The sequence below is a fragment of the Crinia signifera genome, chromosome 6, assembly GCF_055691185.1.
Source record: "Crinia signifera chromosome 6, ASM5569118v1, whole genome shotgun sequence".
In the NCBI taxonomy this organism is placed as follows: Eukaryota; Metazoa; Chordata; class Amphibia; order Anura; family Myobatrachidae; genus Crinia; species Crinia signifera.
In genome coordinates this window covers 29,128,180-29,155,459 of record NC_139222.1, presented here as the reverse complement: position 1 = coordinate 29,155,459, position 27,280 = coordinate 29,128,180, and the positions used below count along the sequence as shown (strand labels likewise).

The 27,280-nt window shown below is 48.0% G+C and overlaps 1 protein-coding gene across 1 annotated transcript in view; it reads left to right on the top strand.

Annotated features, from left to right (window-relative positions):
- Nucleotides 1-27,280, top strand: part of LOC146010224 (uncharacterized) — a 230,321-nt gene that overhangs the window by 131,628 nt on the left and 71,413 nt on the right. Inside the window, exon 5 of the mRNA XM_083151260.1 lies at nucleotides 10,163-10,618. Within this exon, the coding sequence (XP_083007386.1) occupies nucleotides 10,163-10,618 (456 nt within the window). The remainder of the gene's footprint in view (nucleotides 1-10,162; nucleotides 10,619-27,280) is intronic.

Below are 27,280 nucleotides of genomic sequence, written 5' to 3'. Positions count from 1 at the left end.
GTAATAATACAAGGACATGACTGGGGAGGTGAGGGGATCTGGGAGTGTCACTGTGACATTACGTATATCTATAGTAATAATACAGGGAGGTGAGGGGATCTGGGAGTGTCACTGAGACATCACCTATATCTATAGTAATAATACAAGGACATGACTAGGGAGGTGAGGGGATCTGGGAGCGTCACTGTGACATCACCTATATCTATAGTAATAATACAAGGACATGACTGGGGAGGTGAGGATATCTGAGAGTGTCAATGATATCACTGATATGTTAATATTACAGTGACCTGATTGGTGGATCTTGGGAATTACATCTCATAGCACTAATAGAGGGTGATGACTGGGAGTTTATTATTTATTTTTTTATTTACAGTTTCTTATATAGCGCAGCAGATTCCTTTGCGCTTTACAATTTTAGACAGTGATAAAACGAACTGGGTAACAACAGACAGACTTGGAGGTTAGAGGGCCCTGCTGCAAGCTTACAATCTATAGGGACATAGGAGGGAAACACAAGGACAGGCCCCAGTAATAGCATAGCAGTCCCACCAAGTTACAAGTCCAGAAGGGAAGCTATATAATACATAAGTGCCTCAGAGGGTTATGCGTATGTAACTTAAATATTATAGGCTTGCCTGAAGAGGGGAGTTTTCAGGGAACACTTGAAAGTTTGGAGGCTAGTGGAGAGTCTTATTGTGCGTGGAAGGGCATTCCATAGGCTGGGAGCAGCCCGATGAAAGTCCTGCAATAGTGAATGGGAGCTAGTGATCCGTGCAGGAGAGAGACGCAGATCTTGTGTAGAGCGCAGTGGCCGAGATGGGAGATATTTTGTGAAGTAAAGAGACATTTGGTGCAGTATGGTTAATAGCTTTATATGCGAGTAGAAGTGTTTTATATTGTAAACGGTAAGGTACGGGCAAAGTATGCGAGTGCATGCAGTAATAGTATATTTTCCAATACACAGGGTTACAAAGTAGTGAAGAAGACATCCAGTGACCATGAGACACCCAGTTGCCATCCCTGTGTGTCAGGAGAACTGAGCAGGACCCAGAGCCCCATCACAGTGCCTCCAATTCACTCACTGATACATGGGAGAGACAAGGAGCAGAGGATCCTGGATCTCACCAATAAGATCATCCAGCTGCTGACCGGAGAGGTGACTGCTGGGAATGGGACATTATACAGAAACACCGGGGGATGTGACTGGAGAGGTGGCTGCTCGGAATGGGACATTATACAGTAACACCGGGGGATGTGACCGGAGAGGTGACTGCTGGGAATGGGGCATTATACAGTAACACCGGGGGATGTGACCGGAGAGGTGACTGCTGGGAATGGGACATTATACAGTAACACCGGGGGATGTGCCCGGAGAGGTGACTGCTCGGAATGGGACATTATACAGTAACACCGGGGGATGTGACCGGAGAGGTGACTGCTGGGAATGGGACATTATACAGTAACACTGGGGGATGTGACTGGAGAGGTGACTGCTGGGAATGGGGTATTATACAGTAACACCGAGGGATGTGACCGGAGAGGTGACTGCTGGGAATATGACATTATACAGTAACACCGGGGGATGTGACCGGAGAGGTGACTGCTGGGAATGGGACATTATACAGTAACACCGGTGGATGTGACCGGAGAGGTGACTGCTGGGAATGGGGCATGATACAGTAACACCGGGGGATGTGACCGGAGAGGTGACTGATGGAAATGGGGTATTATACAGTAACACCGGGGGATGTGACCGGAGAGGTGACTGATGGAAATGGGGTATTATACAGTAACACCGAGGGATGTGTCCGGAGAGGTGACTGCTGGGAATATGACATTATACAGTAACACCGGGGGATGTGACCGGAGAGGTGACTGCTGGGAATGGGACATTATACAGTAACACCGGTGGATGTGACCGGAGAGGTGACTGCTGGGAATGGGGCATGATACAGTAACACCGGGGGATGTGACCGGAGAGGTGACTGATGGAAATGGGGTATTATACAGTAACACCGGGGGATGTGACTGGAGAGGTGACTGCTGGGAATGGGACATTATACAGTAACACCGGGGGATGTGACCGGAGAGGTGACTGCTGGGAATGGGACATTATACAGTAATACCGAGGGATGTGACCGGAGAGGTGACTGCTGGGAATGGGACATTATACAGTAACACCGAGGGATGCGACCGGAGAGGTGATTGTGTCGGGTTTCTATAAGGTGTCAGGATGTCACTGTCTATTTCTCTGCGCAGGATGGGAAGTATATAGAGGAACATAAGGGTCTGTGCAGGGATGTTATGATGAAGAATCACTGGCCCCTCAAATCACTGGGTATGAGGAGAGTTTGTTTTATTGTACAGGGGTGAGCAGATATGGGGCCCCCCTATATACACGTATCATCTGCTAATCCACATGTACAATATAAAGGGATTTTTGTAAGAACTTACCGTTCAAATCCCTTTCTCTGATATGGTCCTGGTGACACAGCTTCACATTGGGATGTAGGAGGGTCCACAGGAGCCAGGCACCTATCCTAAAGCTTTTGGAGGGTAGGCTCCTCCCCTACTGTATCCCAGACTCCTCAGTTCAATCTTTCAAAGCCACTGGAATACATTAACTCAGTACAACGCCTGCACATATTATATGCACAATTTTAAATTTAACTTTTCAACCAATTATAACATGAAACATCATGAACACTGGCATACTTACTGAGCGTAAGGGAGGGATCGCTGTGTCACCTGGACCATATCAGAGAAAGGGATTTGAACGGTAAGTTCTTACAAAAATCCCTTTTTCTCTTTCAATGGTCCTGGTGACACAGCTTCACATTGGGACGTTCCAGAGCCGTTCCTTTGGGTGGGTACGCTCAGGTCTGCAGTTCTCATTACTGCTCACCCGAATGATGCGTCCTCCGACGCGAACTCATGGAACCTATAGAATTTGGCAAAGGTATGAACAGATGACCAAGTGGCAGCCCTGCAAACCTGCTCAGCTGTTGCCCCATGTCGAACCGCCCAAGAGGTGGCGACTGATCTGGTGGTATGCGCATTAATCCTGGCTGTCACAGGCCTACTAACTTTAGTATATGCAAAAGCAATCACAGAACGCAACCACCTAGCAATGGTCTGCTTAGAAGCAGGCCAACCATTATTATGTACATCATACAAAATTAGCAAAGTATCAGTCTTCCTGACACTCTTTCCTCTGTCCACATAAATGCGCAAGGCGCGCACAACATCCAAATTCCTCAATTTGCCCCTTTTCCTTGAACCCTCTGGGGTTGAAACATAGGCAGAACTATCTCCTGATTTAGATGAAAAGCAGAGACTACTTTTGGTAAAAATTTGGGGTACTGTCCGAAAGACAGCCCTATCATAATGACATTATAAGGGAGGGAGACTTGCAGTACAAAGCTCCCAACTCCGATACTCTTTTTGCTGACGCCACTACCAACAGAAATACCAGTTTCCATGTAAGGAATTCAAGGTCAGCCGACCTCAACGGCTCAAAAGGCGCCTTCTGAAGACACTCCAGAACCAGAGATAAATCCCATGGCGCTACTGGTTGCTTGTAGGGAGATTTCAATCGAGAAACCCCATGCAGGAAGGTCTGTACTTCCGTATTAATGCAATCCTTCTTCGGAAAGAAATTGACAAGGCCGAGATCTGTACTTTGAGTGACTGAAGGCTTAACCCAGAGGAAAGGGCATCCTGTAAAAAACTCCAACAATTTAGCCATTTTAAATCGCGATGTGTTTGACTTCTGTCTTTCACACCATCGAATATAGGTCTTCCAGATACTATAATAATTTACAGAAGACAGTGACTCTCTGGCTTTAATCATTGTGTTTACCACCGCCTCTGAGAATCCTATATTCCTCAAAATGGCGGTTTTAACAGCCAGGCCGTCAAAATTTATCGAGCTGAATCCAGATGGTTGAACGGTCCTTGTTTTAGAAGGTCTGACCTCAGAGGTAGACGCCACGAGTCCACAGACAATCTCTGAAGCCTCGAGTACCAGGACCTCCTTGGCCAATCTGGGGCTACTAAAATTACTGGAATTGTCTGGGCCTGTATCTTTTTCAACACTCTTGCCAGCATTGGAACTGGCGGAAAAACATAAAGAAGATTCCCCTCCCAGGGGATAGTCATGGCATCCACTGCTTCTGCCAGTGGATCCCTCGTCCTGGGATAAAACCTGGGTACCTGATGGTTGAACCTGGATGCCATCAGGTCCCCATCCGGGGTTCCCCACCTCAGTGTAATCTGGTGGAATACTTGTGGGTTCAGGCTCCATTCCCCTTCCATCAGCTCCTCCCTGCTCAGGAAGTCGGCCTCTATATTCTCCACTCCTGGTATGAATATTGCTGATCATGCTGGAACATTCTGTTCCGCCCACAAGAAGATTCGGAACACCTCCCACATAGCCAGCTTGCTGGGTGTGCCTCCCTGGTGATTCAGATATGCCACAGCTGTGGCGTTCTCGGTCTGAATCCCTAAAGGGAGCCCTTGTAATCTTTCTCCCGCCAGAGAAAACATCTTCCACAGAGCCCTCAGTTCCACAATGTTAATCGGTAAGGCAGACTCCTCTGAAGTCCACAAGCCTTGCAGACGCAGGTCCCAGACTACTGCCCCCCAGCCTCTGAGACTGGCGTCGGTAGTGACTACCAGCCAGCTCCAGGACTGCAGGGACCGACCCCACTGAAGGGAATCCACCTCCGTCCACCATTTCAGGAAGGATCGAGTTTCTGAAGACAACACTATATGTTCTGACATCTTGGTCTGAGTATTCCCTGACCAGTCTGTCAGAATGTTCCACTGGAACACTCGAGAGTGGAACCTGGCGAACTGTAACGTCTCGAAAGATGCCACCATCTTCCCCAGCAGTTTGAGGCATCTCCATACTGATGTGCTCTGAGACCCGAGGATCTCCTGTACCAAGGCAGCCAGATCCCTGGCCTTTGCCTCTGGTAGAAACACCCGATGCAACTGGGTATCCAAAACAATCCCCAAGAATTGGAGTCTCTGTGACGGCACCAACTGAGACTTTTGTAAATTTAAAAGCCAGCCGTGAATCTGCAAAAACCTGATGGCTTCTGCCAAGTGACTCTTCAACTTGTCTGCTGACTCCGCTTTGTACCGCAGGTCGTCCAAAAATGGAATCACTGTGATTTCCCTCAGTCGAAGCACAGCCGCCATTACTGACATTATTTTGGTGAATATCCTTGACGCTGTGGCCAGACCGAAGGGCAACGCCTGGAATTGCAAGAGTATGTCTCCTATTGCACACCTCAATAGAGCCTGATGTTCTGGGTGGATAGGAACATGCAAGTATGCGTCCTGGACATCCATGGACGCCAAAAATTCTCCCTGGTCCAGGCTTAGCAGCACAGACCGTAGAGACTCCATTTTTAAATGGTCTACCCACAAACGGATATTTAATGACTTTAAGTTTAGGATCAGCTGAAAGACCCGTCTGGTTTGGGCACCAAAAATAGAGTGGAATAAAAGCCTTTTTTCCACTCCGCTCTGGGGACCGGGACTACCACATCCTTCTCTAAAAGAGAATGAGCCGCTCCCAAGAGAGCCGTACGGAGCCGAGCCTCCTTTGGTAGTGGTGTAGGAATGAACCTTCTCGGCGGAAGACCTATGAAGGGAATCTTGTAACCCTGGGTTATAATTTCTAACACCCAAGAGTCCCGGGCTAACAGTGCCCATGCGTCTTTGAACAGTGACAGACGTCCCCCCACCTTGATAACCGCCGGGCAAAACCCCTGGCAGTCATGCGGAGGGTTTGTCCTCTCCTTTGATTTTTTATGAAAGGAACCAAATTTTGACTTTGGGGCCTTGCCCCTGGAGGACTGAGACTATCCCCTAAAAGACTGTCCTCGAAAGGACGCACATCCCCTAGGGGAGGGCCGAAAGGACGGCCCGAAAGCAGAAAACCTTGATGTCTGCTTGGCTGCAGGGGTAGGCAGGAAAGTGCTTTTTTCCACCTGTGGCCTGCTTTAATAATCTCTTCCAGTTCTGAACCAAATAACAGCTTTCCTTTAAAAGCTATTGCCTCTAAGTCTTCTTAGACTCGTTATCTGCCTCCCAAGCTATAAGCCAGAGCACTCTCCTGGCATTGACGGACACTGAGGAAACTCTGGCAGCCATTTTGAGAGCTTCCTGCTCAGCCTCAATCACATACTCTGCAGCAGCTTTAAGCTTCTCCGCAAGTAACAACACACAAGGAACAGTATGTTAAATAGTGCACAGGTCAATGACCCACCAATCATGGCCCTAGAGACCCAGGCTGAAGCAATCCGAGGGCGGAGTGTGTAGCCCACCCTTTTAACCATTGCCTTGCTTGAAGGCTGTTCCCCCCTGCACTGGTAGCACAGTGGCTTTTGACAAGCATGCCACAGAAGTATCTACCACTGGAACTTTCTCCCAGAGGTCTGCATGATCCTCAGGCATGGGATACAGGCTTAAACATCTTTTAGGCATCTAAAGCCTTTTATCAGGGGTTTTCCAATAAATCTTGTAAACCCTCGTCTGCAGGGAGATATCAGTTTCTTTACGCTGCCTCTTAAAAACAACCTTTGCAGGAGTTTATCCTTCACAGACAAATTCAATGCCTGTTTAACAGCAGTAATCAAATCCTCCACCCCTGAGGCTGAGGACTCTTCAGAAACATCACCCTGATCCCAGGGTATGTCTGTGTACTCTCCTTCCTCATCAGCAGCTAACCAATGGCACTGAATAAGACCTTTTAGGGGTCCCCACAGAATAACCATAAAACTTGTCCAAGTAATTAAACCTGCTGATTGCCTTAGCAGTACCCTGCATGACCTGTAATAAGTCAGGATCTGTCTGGGTCCGAGGCAAAGAGCTAGAGGACTGCTGAGAGAATGGCAGTGGTCTAGGGGAAGTTACCAGCCATCACTCTGCCTGTCCAGTAATGCACCAAAGCATTTTCAGACCTGCCCAGGGACTTAGCCCACGCAAGCTCCGATAGCACTACCCTCTTGGGTTCACTCACCATGGGTTTCACAGCAGCGCAAGAAATACATAAGCCCCCCCTGTTATCTGCTCAGGGACAAATTTCAGTGTACAACCACTGCAAGCGCTCAATGCATTAAAGGCTCCCTCCCCCAAAACCACAGACTGTTGCTCAGACATGATGTTCTCAAATAACACAGTCACAGCATTAAATGTACAGACATTATATACAGAACCAATATACTCAGTTCACTTAGCTTTCTGTAGTCTTCAGAATGGGGAAAGCGATGCCCAGGAAATCCAATCACTCTGTCAGGATCTGTAAGCCAGCTCAGCTCCGCTGCAAGCGTTCTGAATGGCGCCAAAACAGAGTGAGGGAAGGGACCAAGTCCCTGCTGCTGCGGGGTCTGTGACTTTTGGCACCAACTACCCCCAGACAGCCGCTCCCATTTTAGGATCTCCTAGTTCCAGTATCTCCCCCTCAGCTGGGGACCACTCGGAACATGCCTGTAACACACTGCTGTCCTCTCATATAGGAGCTCAGTGTGTAAGCTCCACAGAAAATGGCCGCCGCCATCACGGAGCGCCTGTCCCCCATGATCCCCACCTAGCGTGAAGCCGGTTTCAGAACGCTCCGGAGCCCAGGCAGCTTCTTAAAAGAAGCTGTAAGCGCTGCACAGGGAGACCAGACAGCGTCTCCCCTGTGCACAGCGAGCTGACAGGACGCGCTTCTGTCAGCTCCTGCTGCGCTAGCAGTGTGAGGATTCACTAATGAGAATCCTCACACTGTGCCTACCTAGCTAGTGTAAAAGTTAATAAAATAATAAAAACCCTAACTAACTCTACTCCTTCGGCTGCTCCGGCAGCCCTTTAGAATAGCACCCACTCCAGTGGGCACCTAACACGAACTGAGGAGTCTGGGATGCAGTAGGGGAGGAGCCTACCCTCCAAAAGCTTTAGGATAGGTGCCTGGCTCCTGCGGACCCTCCTACATCCCAATGTGAAGCTGTGTCACCAGGACCATTGAAAGAGAAATTCAGTCACTGTGTGTCTCCTATAGATGGGTCCAGTAACAGAGATACCCCAGAGAAATGTCCCCATCCTCTGTATTCCCAGGATAATCACATACATGTAATGTCCTCAGTCACTGCGTGTCTCCTATAGATGGGCCCAGTAACAGAGATACCCCAGAGAGATGTCCCCGTCCTCTGTATTCCCAGCACTGTACAGAGGAGACTCACAGGACCCCACAAGAGGATCAGGTAGGTGGGAAGTTAGGGTCTCCCCAATATACCAAAGTGACTGTCACTATATGAATTGCAGTGGTTGTGTGTGTGTGTGTGTGTGTGTCCTATGCATGGATATTGTACTGTGTAATCTCCCTAGCATCAGACATTACTAATGAGATTTTTTTTTGTAGGTTCAATGTGAAGATATTAAGGCAGAAGACACAGAGGAAGAAGAGACGTATGTGACGGATATGAAGATAAGAGAAGAGTCTTATGTGTCAGATAAGAAAGAAGATACAGAGACAGAAGACACACATATGAGGGGTGATCAGCAGTGTAAGAAGGAGGAAATCCCTACAGATATCAGCACAGGTGAGTAATAATCATTTACTGCATACAGTATTTTCCTTGTTCTATTAATACAGCTTTACAGCTATCTAAGAAATCAGGAGCCATCAGCCCCTATTGTACTCCTGGTCTCCCCCTCACATCATGTCACTGTGTGTTACCAGCCCAGAGATCTGACCAGTCTCCTCCCCACACTCTCTGGTGTATCTCATACATCAGGAGCCATTAGCCCCTATTATACTAGTGCTCTCACCTCACATCATGTCACTGTGTGTTACCAGCCCAGAGGTCTGACCAGTCTCCTCCCCACACTCTCTGATGTATCTCATACATCAGGAGCCATCAGACCCTATTATACTCCTGCTCTCCCCTCACATCATGTCACTGTGTGTTACCAGCCCAGAGATCTGACCAGTCTCCTCCCCACACTCTCTGGTGTATCTCCTACATCAGGAGCCATCAGCCCCTATTATACGAGTGCTCTCACCTCACATCATGTCACTGTGTGTTACCAGCCCAGAGATCTGACCAGTCTCCTCCCCACACTCTCTGGTGTATCTCATACATCAGGAGCCATCAGCCCCTATTATACTCCTGCTCTCCCCTCACATCATGTCACTGTGTGTTACCAGCCCAGAGATCTGACCAGTCTCCTCCCCACACTCTCTGGTGTATCTCCTACATCAGGAGCCATCAGCCCCTATTATACTCCTGCTCTATCCCTCACATCATGTCACTGTGTGTTACCAGCCCAGAGATCTGACCAGTCTCCTCCCCACACTCTCTGATGGAAAAGGAAAATCATGATAATCAGGCGCTAATACTTTATGTTCAAAATATAATAATCAAAATTAATGCTGTCTAACGAGATAATTATAAGACGACTTATGGCTATTGCAGCTCCCAATAGGTATTCTGTATAACTTAATTAGACAAAATAACAATTAAGAGAAGGAAGAGAGCAGGGGAGAGGGGGGGCAGATTGGGGGGAGGAGAGAGAGAAGGGGACTGGGAGAGAGCGAAAGGTAGGAATGGGTGGGAGCGGAAAGGGGAGGTGGCTGGGTGCAAGGTGATGTGGTAAGATGAGGTGCTGGGGGGTGAGAGGGGATGAGGGGGGGGAGGTATGACAGACGGACGGGGGCACTGGTGGTGATGGGCCATGGATGGGAACGCCCATGTAAATTTGAGCGTGACGCAAGGTGCCAGGGGCGGGTAGCTAACTTCACATGGCGTCAGCTGCCCTGAACCCTGGAGATTTCAATGATCTCTCCAGCATTGGGCACATGCGAGGGGATCAGGGTGGGGTAGCGGCTATTCGTCAGGTTGGCACTCTGGGACTTGGTACCAGGTCATCCAGAAACGGGCCCATAGCACAATGCACCAATATATCGGTTATCGGCTCTGTTGCAGAGATCACATTGGTTACAGAATTATTGCTGGCACCCCCACTGGCTGATGGACCAGCGATATATCACCCAGTGTGTGCGCAGCATTAGACATGTGCCATTTAAGTGCTAAAACATCCATGAACATTTCCTTCTCAATGTAAACAATTCTGTCTGTTGTCATTCATCTGTTTCCTGTAGATGGGCGCACAAGCAGGAATACCTCGGAGGGAGATCTCATTGTGTCTCCAGATTATATACTAGAAGATAAGAACATCAGACAAGATTCTCCAGAAGAAAACCCCATTATCCCCAATACACACCCAACATTTCCCATTGCAGATATTTCATCTGGTGCCTCTAGTCATGAGGAACCTTGTCCTGATCATTCAGACCTTACTACACCCAGTACAGGCCATAAAGATGATACAATACCATCCAGTTCTATAAGTCAGTCAGTTTTCGCTTTACATCAGAGACATCAAACAGGGGAGAAACCATTTTCATGTTCTGAATGTGGGAAATCGTTTTCTTGTAAGTCACATCTTGTTATACATGAGAGGATACATACAGGTGAGAAACCATTTTCATGTTCTGAGTGTGGGAAATGTTATAGGAATAAACCCAGTCTTGTTGTACATGAGAGGGAACATACAGGTGAGAAACCATTTTCATGCTCTGAATGTGGGAAATGTTTTACTCATAAAGCCAGTCTTGTTGCACATGAGATGGTACATACAGGTGAGAAACCATTTTCATGTTCTGAGTGTGGGAAATGTTATAGAAATAAATCCAATCTTGTTATACATGAGAGGGTACATACAGGTGAGAAACCATTTTCATGTTCTGAATGTGAGAAATGTTTTGCACAGAAATCCAATCTTGTTCTACATGAGAGGGTACATACAGGTGAGAAACCATTTTCATGTTCTGAATGTGGGAAATGTTTTACTCATAAATCCAGTCTTGTTCTACATGAGAGGGTACATACAGGTGAGAAACCATTTGCATGTTCTGAGTGTAGGAAATGTTTTCTAAATAAATCTCATCTTGTTCTACATGAGAGGGTACATACAGGTGCGAAACCATTTTCATGTTCTGAATGTGAGAAATGTTTTGCACAGAAATCCAATCTTGTTCTACATGAGAGGGTACATACAGGTGAGAAACCATTTTCATGCTCTGAATGTGGCAAATGTTTTACACTTAAATCCAATCTTGTTCTACATGAGAGGGAACATACAGGTGAGAAACCATTTTCATGCTCTGAATGTGGGAAATGTTTTAAAAATAAATCACATCTTGTTAGACATCAGAGAAGCCTTTTCCATGCTTACAGTGTGGGACATGATTTATAAATAAATGTATACTTTGTAAATACCAGAACAATAACATTTGGATGAGCAGATCAACATTAAATGTGAGCATTGATGTGAGGATACCCCTGTTGCATGCACAGGGATCATCTGAGTGTAGTCTCCCCAACACAATGCAGGCTCGATTCACCCCCTAGAAACTGTGGGAGCTACCCATGGGTTCTTAAATGTAAGCCCAGCAGAAACTGTCCTGGCTGATGTTCCTCTACAACCAGCCCCCTCCCCCCTCTCCAGAGCTGCCGGCTTATGCTGGGTACACAACAGCATGATGCAGCTTGTGAGCGGGTTGTTAGGGGAATGTATGACCCGCTCACGATCTGGCGGAGCCTACGACACGCTCAGAAACTGCCTCTGATGTGATCGCGACCCGAACCCACTTCAATGGTAGGATCTCAGAAAAGACCTAACGATCCGCGGGGCTGCACATCGGATCGGGATCGCATCAGAACGGCAGTGAAATGGACAATTTACATAAAATCGGTCGAGATCTAAATTGGCTCATTTTGGGCCAAATCATCCTGATGTGTAGCCAACATTACTGTAATCATACTGCAGGCTTCCAGGCACCAGCTCAGCAGGAAGCCAGGCTGCTCCTGGGACATTTACATCCTGGGATACAACCATCCGCCCAGTCACTGCCCAGATCCTTTTGTTATTCAGTGTCTCTTTTCTTCTTATTACAATATGCATATGATACAGATATAAGATGTTACATCCCATCCTTTCCCCTACCTTATATCTGTGCAGTGTATATGTGCTTTATGTCTGACAAGCGATGCCATTATACCAATTATACTAAACTTACATTGTGCCTCATCTATCTCACCTTCTGTATACGGCCATTTATAATAAAGCTATTCCTGTGTCTGGTCCTGTGTAATAGTGTGGATTTGTATAATGTATATGCATTGTTGTGTATTCTCCTGTATAAGCCTCATAGAATTCTGACAGCGTCCATCTCTCCCACGGTTGATGACACTTTCTTACATTATTACTGTTGGTGTATGTGTACTTCTCATTATCTACTACAGCGGTTCTCAAACTGTGGGTCCTGACCTGCTCAGCGTGGGGTCGCAACTCCATGTTGCTGACCATCAGGCTGATTACTTGTCTGTTGCTGCCTACACATGTGATGAGATGACTTTTTGCAGTAGCTTGCTGGGGTCCTGTCATTATGTATTATATCTGATGGGGTCCCATAGCAAAATAGTTTGAAGACTCCTGATCTACTGTATGGTTTACCAGATGGATCCAGTGGTATAAATCCGGTGCCTCATGCGCCATCCATTTCCCTGCTATTATTACTTTTGCCAGAGCAGCTAGGTTCTCCACCGGCGGTATAAACGGGCTCATTGCCCTTACCTGTGGGTTTATGCCCAAAATACATATTTTTACATCCATATAGATACAGAAGTACCAACACACCCGCCATTCCTAGGAATGGGGTGCAAACGGCACCCACTTCCCAGGGTGGGGTGCAGTGGCCTGTGACCACACACTCTAGTAAATACAAACACAGGGGGCCCAGCACTTACTACAACAATCTAACTCACCTTAACATTCAAATAATAAATAAATAATGAGGTTTTAGTTCCTCTCAACAGATGCAGAAAAGGCATTTGACTGGAGGCGGTCCTAAGGCGCTTGGGCAGGAAATTTCTGCAAAAAATATTGTCACTATACGCAGCCCCATCGGCCCAGGTCAGAGTAAATGGGATACTTTCAGAACCCATACACATCACAAATGGTACCAGACAGGGTTGCCCCCTCGCTCCTCTGATCTTTGTACTGTGCATGGAGGCACTAGCGAGTGCAATTAGGCGGAACCCTAGCATCACTGGCCTACAAGTGGGTAAGTTAAATGGAACTTTTCTCTTTCGATGGTCCTGGTGACACAGCTTCACATTGGGATGTAGGAGGGTCCGCAGGAGCCAGGCACCTATCCTAAAGCTTTTGGAGGGTAGGCTCCTCCCCTACTGCATCCCAGATTCCTCAGTTCGTGTTAGGTGCCCACTGGAGTGGGTGCTATTCTAAAGGGCTGCCGGAGCAGCCGAAGGAGTAGAGTTAGTTAAGGTTTTTATTATTTTATTAACTTTTACACTAGCTAGGTAGGCACAGTGTGAGGATTCTCATTAGTGAATCCTCACACTGCTAGCGCAGCAGGAGCTGACAGAAGCGCGTCCTGTCAGCTCGCTGTGCACAGGGGAGACGCTGTCTGGTCTCCCTGTGCAGCGCTTACAGCTTCTTTTAAGAAGCTGCCTGGGCTCTGGAGCGTTCTGAAACCGGCTTCACGCTAGGTGGGGATCATGGGGGACAGGCGCTCCATGATGGCTGCGGCCATTTTCTGTGGAGCTTACACACTGAGCTCCTATATGAGAGGACAGCAGTGTGTTACAGGCATGTTCCGAGTGGTCCCCAGCTGAGGGGGAGATACTGGAACTAGGAGATCCTACAATGGGAGCAGCTGTCTGGGGGTAGTTGGCGCCAAAAGTCACAGACCCCGCAGCAGCAGGGACTTGGTCCCTTCCGTCACTCTGTTTTGGCGCCATTCAGAACGCTTGCAGCGGAGCTGAGCTGGCTTACAGATCCTGACAGAGTGATTGGATTTCCTGGGCATCGCTTTCCCCATTCTGAAGACTACAGAAAGCTAAGTGAACTGAGTATATTGGTTCTGTATATAATGTCAATGTACATTTAATGCTGTGACTGTGTTATTTGAGAACATCATGTCTGAGCAACAGTCTGTGGTTTTGGGGGAGAGAGCCTTTAATGCATTGAGTGCTTGCAGTGGTTGTACACTGAGATTTGTCCCTGAGCAGATAAGGGGGGCTTATGTATTTATTGCGCTGCTGTGAAACCCATGGGGAGTGAACCTCAGAGGGTAGTGCTATCGGAGCTTGCGTGGGCTAAGTCCCTAGGCAGGTCTGAAAATGCTTTGGTGCATTACTGGACAGGCAGAGTGATGGCTGGTAACTTTCCCTAGACCATTGCCATTCTCTCAGCAGTCCTCTAGCTCCTTGCCTCGGACCCAGACAGATCCTGACTTATTAAGGTCATGCAGGATACTGCTAAGGGAATCAGCAGGTTTTATTTACTTGTTGGACAAGTTGTATGGTTATTCTGTGGGGACCCCTAAAAGGTCTTATTCAGTGCCATTGTTAGCTGCTGATGAGGAAGGAGAGTACACAGACATACTCTGGAATCAGGGTGATGTTTCTGAAGAGTCCTCAGCCTCAGGGGTGGAGGATTTGATTACTGCTGAATTTGTCTGTGAAGGATAAACTCCTGCAAAGGTTGTTTTAAGAGACAGCGTAAAGAAACTGATATCTCCCTGCAGACGAGGGTTTACAAGATTTATTGGAAAACCCCTGATAAAAGGCTTTAGATGCCTAAAAGATGTTTAAGCCTGTATCCCATGCCTGAGGATCATGCAGACTTCTGGGAGAAAGTTCCAGTGGTAGATGCTTCTGTGGCATGTTTGTCAAAAGCCACTGTGCTACCAGTGCAGGGGGGAACAGCCTTCAAGCAAGGCAATGGTTAAAAGGGTGGGCTACAGACTCCGCCCTGCGATTGCTTCAGCCTGGGTCTCTAAGGCCATGATTGGTGGGTCAATGACCTGTGCACTATTTGACATACTGTTCCTTGTGTGTTGTTACTTGCGGAGAAGCTTAAAGCTGCTGCAGAGTATGTGATTCAGGCTAAGCAGGAAGCTCTCAAAATGGCTGCCAGAGTTTCCTCGGTGTCCGTCAATGCCAGGAGTGCTCTGGCTTATAGCTTGGGAGGCAGATAATGAGTCTAAGAAGGCTTAAGAGGCAATAGCTTTTAAAGGAAAGCTGTTATTTGGTTCAGAACTGGAAGAGATTTTTAAGCAGGCCACAGGTGGAAAAAAAGCACTTTCCTGCCTACCCCTGCAGCCAAGCAGACATCAAGGTTTCTGCTTTCAGGCCGTCCTTTCGGCCCTTCCCTAGAGGAGGTGCGTCCTTTCGAGGACAGTCTTTTAGGGGATAGTCTCAGTCCTCCAGGGGCAAGGCCCCAAAGTCAAAATTTGGTTCCTTTCATAAGAAACCAAAGGAGAGGACAAACCCTCCGCATGACTGCCAGGGGTTTTGCCCGGCAGTGATCAAGGTGGGGGGACGTCTGTCACTGTTCAAAGACGCATGGGCACTGTTAGACCGGGACTCTTGGGTGTTAGTAATTATAACCCAGGGTTAAAAGATTCCCTTCAAAGGTCTTCCACCGAGAAGGTTCATTCCTACACCACTACCAAAGGAGGCTCGGCTCCGTACGGCTCTCTTGGGAGCGGCTCATTCTCTTTTAGAGAAGGGTGTGGTAGTCCCGGTCCCCAGAGCGGAGTGGAAAAAAGGCTTTTATTCCACTCTGTTTTTGGTGCCCAAACCAGACGGGTGTTTCAGCTGATCCTAAACTTAAAGTCATTAAATATCCATTTGTGGGTAGACCATTTCAAAATGGAGTCTCTACGGTCTGTGCTGCTAAGCCGGGACCAGGGAGAATTTTTGGCGTCCATGGATGTCCAGGACGCATACTTGCATGTTCCTATCCACCCAGAACATCAGGCTCTATTGAGGTGTGCAATAGGAGACCTTCTCTTGCAATTCCAGGCGTTGCCCTTCGGTCTGGCCACGGTGTCAAGGGTATTCACCAAAATAATGTCAGTAATGGCGGCTGTGCTTCGACTGAGGGAAATCACGGTGATTCCATTTTTGGACGACCTGTGGTTCAAAGCGGAGTCAGCAGTCAAGTTGAAGAGTCACTTGGCAGAAGCCATCGGGTTTTTGCAGATTCACGGCTGGCTTTTAAATTTACAGAAGTCTCAGTCGGTGCCGTCACAGAGACTCCAATTCTTGGGGGTTGTTCTAGATACCCAGTTGCATCGGGTGTTTCTACCAGAGGCAAAGGACAGGGATCTGGCTGCCTTGGTACAGGAGATCCTCGGGTCTCAGAGCACATCAGTATGGAGGTGCCTCAAACTGCTGGGGAAGATGGTGGCGTCTTTCGAGATGTTACAGTTCGCCAGGTTCCACTCTCGAGTGTTCCAGTGGAACATTCTGACAGACTGGTCAGGGAATACTCAGACCATGATGTCAGAACAAATAGTGTTGTCTTCAGGAACTCGATCCTTCCTAAAATGGTGGATGGAGGTGGATCCCCTTCAGTGGGGTCGGTCCCTGCAGTCCTGGAGCTGGCTGGTAGTCACTACCGACGTCAGTCTCAGAGGCTGGGGGGCAGTAGTCTTGGACCTGCGTCTGCAAGGCTTGTGGACTTCAGAGGAGTCTGCCTTACCGATCAACATTGTGGAACTGAGGGCTGTGTGGAAGATGTTTTCTCTGGCGGGAGAAAGATTACAAGGGCTCCCTTTAGGGATTCAGACCGACAACGCCACAGCTGTGGCATATCTGAATCACCAGGGAGGCACACGCAGCAAGCTGGCTATGTGGGAGGTGTCCCGAATATTCTTGTGGGCGGAACAGAATGTTCCAGCATTATCAGTAATATTCATACCAGGAGTGGAGATTATAGAGGCCGACTTCCTGAGCAGGGAGGAGCTGATGGAAGGGGAATGGAGCCTGAACCCACAAGTATTCCACCAGATTACACTGAGGTGGGGAACCCCGGATGGGGACCTGATGGCATCCAGGTTCAACCATCAGGTACCCAGGTTTTATGCCAGGACGAGGGATCCACTGGCAGAAGCAGTGGATGCCATGACTATCCCTTGGGAGGGGAATCTTCTTTGTTTTTCCGCCAGTTCCAATGCTGGCAAGAGTGTTGAAAAAGATACAGGTCCAGACAATTCCAGTAATTTTAGTGGCCCCAGATTGGCCAAGGAGGTCCTGGTACTCGAGGCTTCAGAGAATGTATGTGGATTCGTGGCGTCTACCTCTGAGGTCAGACCTTCTAAAACAAGGACCGTTCAACCATCTGAATTCAGCTCGATTAATTTTGACGGCCTGGCTGTTGAAACCGCCATTTTGAGGAATATAGGATTCTCAGAGGCGGTGGTTAACACAATGATTAAAGCCAGAGAGACAGTGTTTTCTGCAAATTATTATAGGGTCTGGAAGACCTATATTCGATGGAGTGAAAGACAGAAGTCACACACATCGCGATTTCAAATGGCTAAATTGTTGGAGTTTTTTACAGGATGGCCTTTTCTCTGGGTTAAGCCTTCAGTCACTCAAAGTACAGATCTCGGCCTTGTCAATTTCTTTCCGAAGAAGGATTGCATTAATACGGAAGTACAGACCTTCCTGCATGGGGTTTCTCGATTGAAACCTTCCTACAAGCAACCAGTAGCGCCATGGGAATTATCTCTGGTTCTGGAGTACCTTCAAAAGGCGCCTTTGAGCCGTTAAGGTCGGCTGACCTTAAATTTCTTACAGGGAAACTGGTATTTTTGTTGGCGGTGGCGTCAGCAAAAAAGAGTATCGGAGTTGGGAGCTTTGTCCTGCAAGTCTCCCTCCCTTATATGTCATGATGATAGGGCTGTCTTTCGGACAGTACCCCAAAATTTTTACCAAAAGTAGTCTCTGCTTTTCATCTAAATCAGGAGATAGTTCTGCCTGTGTTTCAACCCCAGAGGGTTCAAGGAAAAGGGGCAAATTGAGGAATTTGGATGTTGTGCGCGCCTTGCGCATTTATGTGGACAGAGGAAAGTGTGTCAGGAAGACTGATACTTTGCTAGTTTTGTATGATGTACATAATAATGGTTGACCTGCTTCTAAGCAGACCATTGCTAGGTGATCGCGCTCTGTTATAGCGTTGGCATATACTAAAGTTGGTAGGCCTGTGCCAGCCAGGATTAATGCGCATACCACCAGATCAGTCGCCACCTCTTGGGCGGTTCGACATGGGGCAACAGCTGAGCAGGTTTGCAGGGCTGCCACTTGGTCATCTGTTCATACTTTTGCCAAATTCAATAGGTTCCATGAGTTCGCGTCGGAGGACGCATCATTCGGGCGAGTAGTGATGAGAACTGCAGACCTGAGCGTACGCACCCAAAGGACCGGCTCTGGAATGTCCCAATGTGAAGCTGTGTCACCAGGACCATTGAAAGAGAAAAAGGGATTTTTGTAAGAACTTACCGTTCGAATCCCTTTCTCTGATATGGTCCTGGTGACACAGCGATCCCTCCCTTACGCTCAGTAAGTATGCCAGTGTTCATGATGTTTCATGTTATAATTGGTCGAAAAGTTAAATTTAAAATTGTGCATATAATATGTGCAGGCGTTGTACTGAGTTAATGTATTCCAGTGGCTTTGAAAGATTGAACTGAGGAATCTGGGATGCAGTAGGGGAGGAGCCTACCCTCCAAAAGCTTTAGGATAGGTGCCTGGGTCCTGCGGACCCTCCTACATCCCAATGTGAAGCTGTGTCACCAGGACCATATCAGAGAAATGGATTAGAATGGTAAGTTCTTACAAAAATCCCTTTTTTGCAGATGACTTGCTGGCAGTTATAACCAACCCAACAGTTTCCCTTCCCAACCTCATGGAGGAATTTGCACGCTTTGGCAAAATGTCTAATTTTAAAATTAATAACTCAAAATCTACAGCATTAAATATTAATCTCTCTGACTCACCAACCTCTACCTTAGCATCATCATTTCCATTTACATGGCACCCCTCCCACATAAAATATTTAGGAATACTGATACCTAGATCTCTCCCTATGGCAGTAACCATTAATCATACCCCCTTATTGTGAAAACTGGGACAGGAGATGACAACATGGCTCACGCAGAAGTTTTCCTGGCTTGGCTGTATAAATATAGTAAAAATGAATATCCTCCCCAGACTGCTATACCTCTTCCAGACCATTCCACTGAAGCTCCCTCCACAATTTCTGTCAGAGGCTCACAAAGCTATCAGCCACTTTGGGGGACATTTACCAAAATGGATTCGTAGAAAAAAGGTGTATTCGTAGGGAGAAATACACCTTTTTTTTACGAATTTGTATTTTCGGGATTTACAATCCCAAAAATACAACAATTCGTATTCCTAAAGATGGAACATTCGTATTTGTATTTACAAATACCAATGTCTACCCCATCAGTAGGATACGACAGAAATCACCATTCAAAAGAATGATGGTTCCTGATGTACTAAGCAGCCGTACTGATAATACGGCTGCTAAGTGGTGTAAAACACCCACGCAAATACGACAGGAAAATACACCTTGCTTTCCCTGTCGTATTTGCTTTAAGCCTGCACGGATCAGTCAGATCCGTGCAGGCTTTAGTGTAAAAAAAAATAGAAAAAAAAATAAATAGAAAAAAAAACAAAACGGCGTGGGGTCCCCCCCCACAGCCGAAACCAGCACCAGGCTGACAGAGCCTGGAGCCGGTAATTAAAAATCAGGGAACCCGACAAATAGGGGTTCCCCGATTTTTAACAACCAGGCTCCAGGTCCGGGGCTGGTTCCCAAAATACGGGGGACAAAATGACTAGGGGTCCCCCGTATTTCAAGAACCAGCCCCAGGCACAACCAGCCAGCAGGGTAATGCCACAGCCGGGGGGAGACTTTTTATACAAGTCCCCCCGGCCAAAGCATTAACCCTACCGACCAGTCAGCCTGGCCAGGGGCCCTGGGGGAGTGGGGACCCATCCAATAAAGGGGCCCCCCCCTCCAGGACTTACCGGACCAGGCTGAAGCCTGGTGCTGTCCTCGATGCCCCTGGGCGGTGGGCATCGAGCTGATAAATGGTGTAAAAAAAAGATTAAACTATTGTCTAATACTGAGGCACTATGAGTCCCAGCAAGCCTCCCCCGAAAGCTGGGACTTGGAGAACCACAAGTCCCAGCCTGCGGGGCATTAAAGGGCCCGCTGGGTCTTGTAGTGCCACAGTATTAAAAATAGTACAATAAAACACACTGACACATACTTAAAATAAAACTTTAATACATACAAAGCCCACACATACTAATACTTACCTATCTTCTTCCCGTAGGTAGCCCTGGTCCTGTGTCGTCTTCTAGTCCTGTGTCGTCTTCTGGTCCATGTCGACGTCGCTGTCCATGTCGGCGATGGCGTCCCCGTCCGGATCCGACGAAATCCATGGAGGAAGCTGTGGAAGGAAACCATGTACACAAACACCGTGCGGCTCCTGCTGTCCGGCTGGTTTCGCGTGTCGGTTTGTTTTTTTGCCAAGACCCTTACCTGGACTACGTCGCGCTGGGACAGGTGAGTATGGTTTCCTTCCACAGCTTCCTCCATGGATTTCGTCGGATCTAGACATACATAGCCACAGCAGAATCATTAGGAACACATCAGGTGGCTTCACACCAAAAGTATAGCACCAACACTTCAAGTACAGCACACAGTAATGCTAGCCGAATCAGGGCAACAGGGGAACCAAACATGACATTCGAAGCAAGGGCAAATGTGGGTACCCTCTGCACGGAATTGGACACAGGAAGCTGACACACACAGCTCAATGAAAGATTTGGGAAGACATAACGGTGGAGATTAATGCGGACACAAGTTCATTTGCGGGCAAGTTTGCCCCTGGCAGGCTCCTTGCCACGTGCAGCAGCTCTCCGGCCACGGTCACGGTCAGATGGTGGGCCAGGTGGAGCAGATGCTGGGGAGGGGGTGGCTCGTCTTCCCCCTCTTGCAGCAGGGAGTGCTGATGGTGGTAATGCACCAGAAACGGATGACATTAGGACCCTATTGCTGGCAACTAGCTCCACCATAAGATCATTATGGCGGAGGAGGAGGTCATTTTGCCGCAGGGCTTGATCAGCCAGCACCTGCAGGCTAGCAGCAATTGATTGCTGGGTGGCAGTCATAGCCTGCAGGCTCTCAGCGATAGTCTGCTGGCTGCTGATCAAACCCTGCAACACCTCCTCGGTCCTACACACCCGCTCTGATGCCGACTCTCCCTGCTGCTGAATATTGCCAAGCACATGCCCCCACGTGGCCAATTCAGCCGCGGTCAGTGGCTGCTGCTGCTGCTGCACGGGCCTGCTACTGGGGCCAGGTGGCACAGACTCCTCAACCTCCTCAAGAGATTCTTGACCAAGCGGTGGGGATGCTGGTGAAAGAGAACATTACAATTACAACACATTCCATGCCAAATTAGAACCAGCTACTTATGCCATGGCAAATAATTACCTTCAAGCAAAGAAGCCATGACTTCCGCTGGGGACTCGCTGTCTATGGTGCTCACCCCCCGGAGCTCCTCCACTGCAATGCAGCACTCTGCCATCTGTTCCAGGGGGGTGAGCTGCAGCTTTCCAGGCATGGGGCCAGCCCCAGAGGTGTGGCTGTGTTCCCACCGCTGGGTCAATTTCTTCTTGAGGTTCGCTTTGAAGTCGTGCCACCTGCAATCAAAAGTGTACATATTAATACATGTCACTCCTCATGTTTGCTGTAGCACCCATTGCAATCTGCAACATAATACAACATGTGCCTCCTGACACCAAACTTACATTATATAAATTTAGAATACCAACCCTTAGTACATACACTTACACTCACCCTACAATAACTATCAATTCAATGACATGGCAAACATGTCTGTGCCTCCAAGCAACGTGACCGGCCATTGAGCAACTACATCTAATATATAATGTAAACATTACTGGACTTGTACTGCTCAAATGTAACACACATGAACTTGCCTCTTCTTAACGTGCTCCGTCTCACGAACTTGTGGAGCCACCGTATTAATCTCCGCCGTTATGTCCTCCCAGATCTTCCATCTCCTTGTGTGTGTCAACTTGTCCTGTGGACACTCGATCCAATCCCGTGCCCGGGGCACCAGGATGGCAAGCTCCTGCGCTTCAAATGCCATGTTCCTGCTGCTTGGTTCCTCTGTTGTCCTCTTTCGGCCACGGCCACCTGTCGCTGTACTCGAAGTGCTGGCCAGGCTACTCTGTTGGTAAGCCACCTGTTGTGGTCCCAATGATTCTGCTGATGCTGAAGATGGGCCTGCTGCCGATTGGCTTGATGTCGATGGCCCAGCTGGCTGCTGTTCTCCCACTGGCTGGTCTGGGTTGAGGGGGACATAGGTGGTGTTGGACTCCATGCGGGCTAACAGGTTCTGCAACACCTGGTCTCCCTCTGATTCAGAGTCAGACATGTTAGAAACAACTGTGTGCCTTTGTAGCACAACTTTAAATACTTTTTGTGTAATAGGCGTACACAGCAACAACCTGCGTTCCGTGTGGCAGCGTCACGTACGGCAGCGTACGCTGTGGTGTGTGTGCGGCGCATAGGCTTCGCCCATAGTAGCTGTAACTCGCTTGTGCAAAACCTGGCGTCAGATCAAACTGTAATGTAGGTGACCTGTTTAAAGATTTGTTGCCATGAACACCTGTAACGTTATGCAATCCTAAATGCTATCTGTCAATGTTCAGTAGCACTGTGTTAGTCTGTCCATACAAATAAATTTCCCCAATCCATTTTCAAATCCGGCCCAGAAGTCATGCAATAGTGATCACTGATGTCATGCACAACACATGTGCTAGGACTATAAATAGTGCATAGCAGCTAGGTGCATTTGTCTCCAGAGCTGTATTGGACCAGGTTGTAAGGTAAGCATTCTGCTGCTCCAGATTGTTGGTACAGCATTACAGAAACATGTTACCTGGCCACCATTTAACTGACAGATGTTAAACGTGTGTGGCACCATATAATTGTGAACTACATGTCCCAGCGTTATTTGAATTGTTTTTATGTAGTTAATGACCAGTTGAGCACACCTGTAATACTTACTTTGTGTTTACTTCTTACATGTTTTAAAGACATTTGTCTTTAACAAGGTGTGTGGTGAGCTAATATTATTGTAACTTCTTTATAGATTAATATGGATCTGTGGGACTACACTGGGCACCCCTGCATTGTACGTATATTTGCATCAAATGTGTCAAATTATGGAACATCACCAATCTTTGCATAGGTCTATCCTTATTTATTAACTTTTTGTTGTAGCTTGCTGAAGCTGTCATCATAGGCGTGCGCACAGGGGGTGCCGGGTGTGCCCAGGCACCCCCTAATGATCAAGTCTCCCTGCCATAGACTGCGAAGCTGGCAGTGGCAGGGAGTCGGCAGCACAGTCTCTGTACGCGGCGGCCACTCCAAAGATGGCCGCCGCTTTAGAGGAGACAGACACTAGAGGTCTGCATGACCTCTAGTGTCTATTAGAGAAGCGCAGCGCGCACAGCAGCCACGCCATGGAGTAACAGGGAAGCAGCACCTTCCCCTGCAGTCGCACCGTGGAGGAAACAGATCTGTTCCTCCAAGAACTGCTATTCCTGCGCAGGGCTCACTTGTATGCCGGGCCGTGATGTAGTACAGAGCAAAAGCCTCTCGGGGAGGGCTCTGTACAGCAGGGATTCCTCCTGCAGCTGGCCTCCCCTTCTCACTGGCCCTCCCTGGATCCTCTGGCCTCCATGACACTGTGCAGCTGCTCCCACAGATTGGTGAGTGCCCAGGGATCACTGTACCCTCTATGTGTGTGTGTGTGTGTGTGTGTGTGACCCCCTTCCTTTTGAATGTGTGATCTTCTGTACAATACTATCCATGTGGTGTGTGTGTGACCCCCTCTACCCCCATCATCCCTGGTGTTTGACCCCTCTGTACCCCCTTCACCTGTGTGTGACACCTTGTACCAAGCTACCCCCTTCCTCTGTGTCAGTGATCCCATCTACCCCAATTTCCCTGGTGTCTGATCCTCTCTTACCCCTATTCCTTTGTGTGACACCTTTTACCAAAATACCCCCCTCCTATCTGTGTGTGTGTGTGTAACACCATGCCCCCATCCTCGTCCCTCTTACCCCCCCTAATCCCTACCCCAATGTCTGTGGCAACCTCTGTATAAAACATGGTACATCCCCTACTTCTTTGTGTGTGTGACACTACCCCAGTATTTTTTAGGCAGATTTTATCCACACATGTCTGCATCACCCTGTACTTTATAGAAGGGGACTCTTTTAGAAATTTCAATATGGGGCATACAAACTTCTATGCCCCTGAAGGGGCAAGAAGCATGTAGGTCCCCTCTGTATGCCCCCCTGGCAATGAGCATGTAACTTTCCCTAGCAATGAGCATGTTACTTCCCCCATGGCAATGAGCATGTAATCCTGACTGGGCAATGAACATATAATGCCCCTTGGCAACGAGAATGAAACCCATGGCAAGAAGCATGTATACCCTGGCATTGAGCAAGAATCTCTGGCAACAAGCATATAACCCCTGACAATAAGCATGTAGGTAAACGGCACGTATGTGGAAAATGATGTAATAGGCATTACGGTATGTCGTATAATGGGCATCACGGTGTGTGGCATTATGTCTAATGGGCATTACGGTGTTTGGTGTAATGGGCATTACGGAGTGTAGCATATTGTGTAATGGGCATCACTGTGAACTTTTTTTTCGTTGCGCACTGAGCCTGTTTCTATTGTGTATAATTGTGAGGGAAATTATTCCTTCTGAAGCCCATATACATAAATAAGTCCCCACCTATTTAGTTTGCATTGATGCCAGTTGGTGGTGATATATACACCCAGGAGGCGGAGATAGACACGCTCCTCCAATGGTGCACCCCCTATTAAAATGGTCTGCGCACGCCTATGGCTGTCATGCAGTACATGGGTGAGAGGCTAAGGGCACTTGCGGCTCACCCCACTCGTCGCCCAAGGAGGCCAGGACGTGCTAGAATCTTCCGCACACGGGTGACACTCTTTGGGATGCCCGATGATGAGGTACTTACTAGGTACAGGTTACCCCCACATGTAATTCTAGATATACTCTCTTTAATTGAGAGTGATCTAGAACCTCTTCATGGGCTCACGACAGCAATTCCGCCTCACACACAGCTGCTGGCGGTGTTGCATTTCTGCGCCTCGGGATCCTTCCAACAAGTAGTGGCAGTACTTGCTGGAATATTTCAGCCGAATCCTGAGGCGTGTGACGTCAGCCATGTTTAAGCGCAAGGGGCACTTCGTGGCCATGTCTTTTGCACAAGAGACCCTTCACGGAAGCCAGCAGGCATTCCATCAAATTGCTGGCTTCCCTAATGTGATAGGGGCTGTGGATGGCACCCATGTACCATTTGTGCCTCCATCAAGAAGTGAGAAGATTTGTTCCACTCACTGAACGTGATGGTGGTATGTGGCCCATCCATGGAAATTCTCTCCTTCAACTCGAAGTTTCCTGCAAGTGCCCATGACTCGCATGTTATCCGACAAACCGGGATTTGGCAAAGACTCCAAGAGCTTGAAGGCCGTGATGCGTGGGTTCTGGGTGACTCCGGTTACCCATGTACGCCCTGGCTACTTACGCCGTACAGCTCCCCAGAACCAGGTCCACAGGAGGCATTCAATAGGGCGCATGTTGCCACCAGGCAAGTGGTGGAGCGCTCAATTGGCCTGTTGAAGGGTCGATTTAGAGTGCTCCACCGCACTGGTGGTGACTTACAGTATGCGCCTGAAATGGTGTCGAGGATTGTGGGCCTGTGTGGTTTTTTTTTCACAACATAGCTGTGTGGCATGAGATACCCTTTGATGAGTGGGAGGTTCCATCTGAGCCGCAAGACCCGCCCATGCGCCCATCCCGCTCCCCGGAAAGCAGACGAGGATACCAGCTGCGGGACTCTGTGGCCCTGAGATACTTCAGGTACATTTCTGAATGTTGTCCAGACCAAACATGTTTTGGATCTATTATCCCCATCAAGGTTGACAATGACTTAAATTTGGTGTTCTCCGATTTAAACATTAAGCAGCATGGCCTCTTAATGGCAATAGCAATAGCACTACGTATTGTGTTTGAGGTGTATTGGTTTAAGGCCAATATTGCACGTATTGTCCATAGATTTGAAATAATATTTTATGTATTCATTTTTTTAGTTGAGCTTATCATCCGAGTCTGGTGAGTAGATTGAATTTCTTACTTTTTTCACCATGTATGTGTGGGATGTGGATGTGAATATTTTTGGTTCAGAAGTATTTTTGATGATCACATATATATATATGTTGATTTTGGGGGGTTAGTTCAAAATATAGAAGCAGTAGGAGGTAGGCAGGCAGGCAGGCAGCCAACCAGGCAGGTGTCCAATGTAATGGGCAAGTGCTAGTATGTGTATGTGTTTTTTTCTCATAAATGTACGCATACACATAAATGCATACAGTAAGTAATGCGAAGTACAGCTAAGCGATGCCAAGCTATAGCACGCGTTGCTTGGCGGTGCGATGTTATCGCCGATGTTTGGGCGCATACACAACGTCCATGTCAATATGGATAATAAAGTTAATACCAAATAGTAAAGTTAACAACCAATCACAGGACAGGAAGTATTTTCATGTGCCATTGCTAAAATGGCTGCCTACCAGCGAGCACCATCCTTCTCCACTGCGGAGCTGCTGTCGCTGGTGGCAGTCATGGAGAGGAGACTGGGGCAGGCAGGCCCCTTCATCAGCAATAGGGACAAGCGCCGGGCATATGTTGCGGCCCGGCGCCGCATATTCGCCCGCACTAATGTGCGAAGGACCATCGCCCAACTGGAGAGGCGATGGTCCGACCTGCGGAGGCGGGAGCCGGAGCGGCTGCAGGCTCTGAGGCGGCGTCTTCAACGCTGTAAGTATTTTCGCAAAATACATATAATTGACAGTGGGCCAGATTCTCTCAGCTTCAAAAGTGATAAAATGGAGAGTAATAAACAGGCAGCCAATCAGCTCCTACCTGTCATTTTTCAACTACACTCTGTGACATGACAGGAAGGAGCGGATTGGCTGCCTGTGTATCACTCTCCATTGTATCACTTTTGAAGCTTAGTGCATCTAGGACAGTGAGTGTTTGCATTTTCACATTATTGAATAATAACATTACATGAGGTCAGTTGGGTGTTTATGACATAGAAATGCCATATACTATATGTGTGATATATAACACATATATAATGTGGTTAGGATATGTACT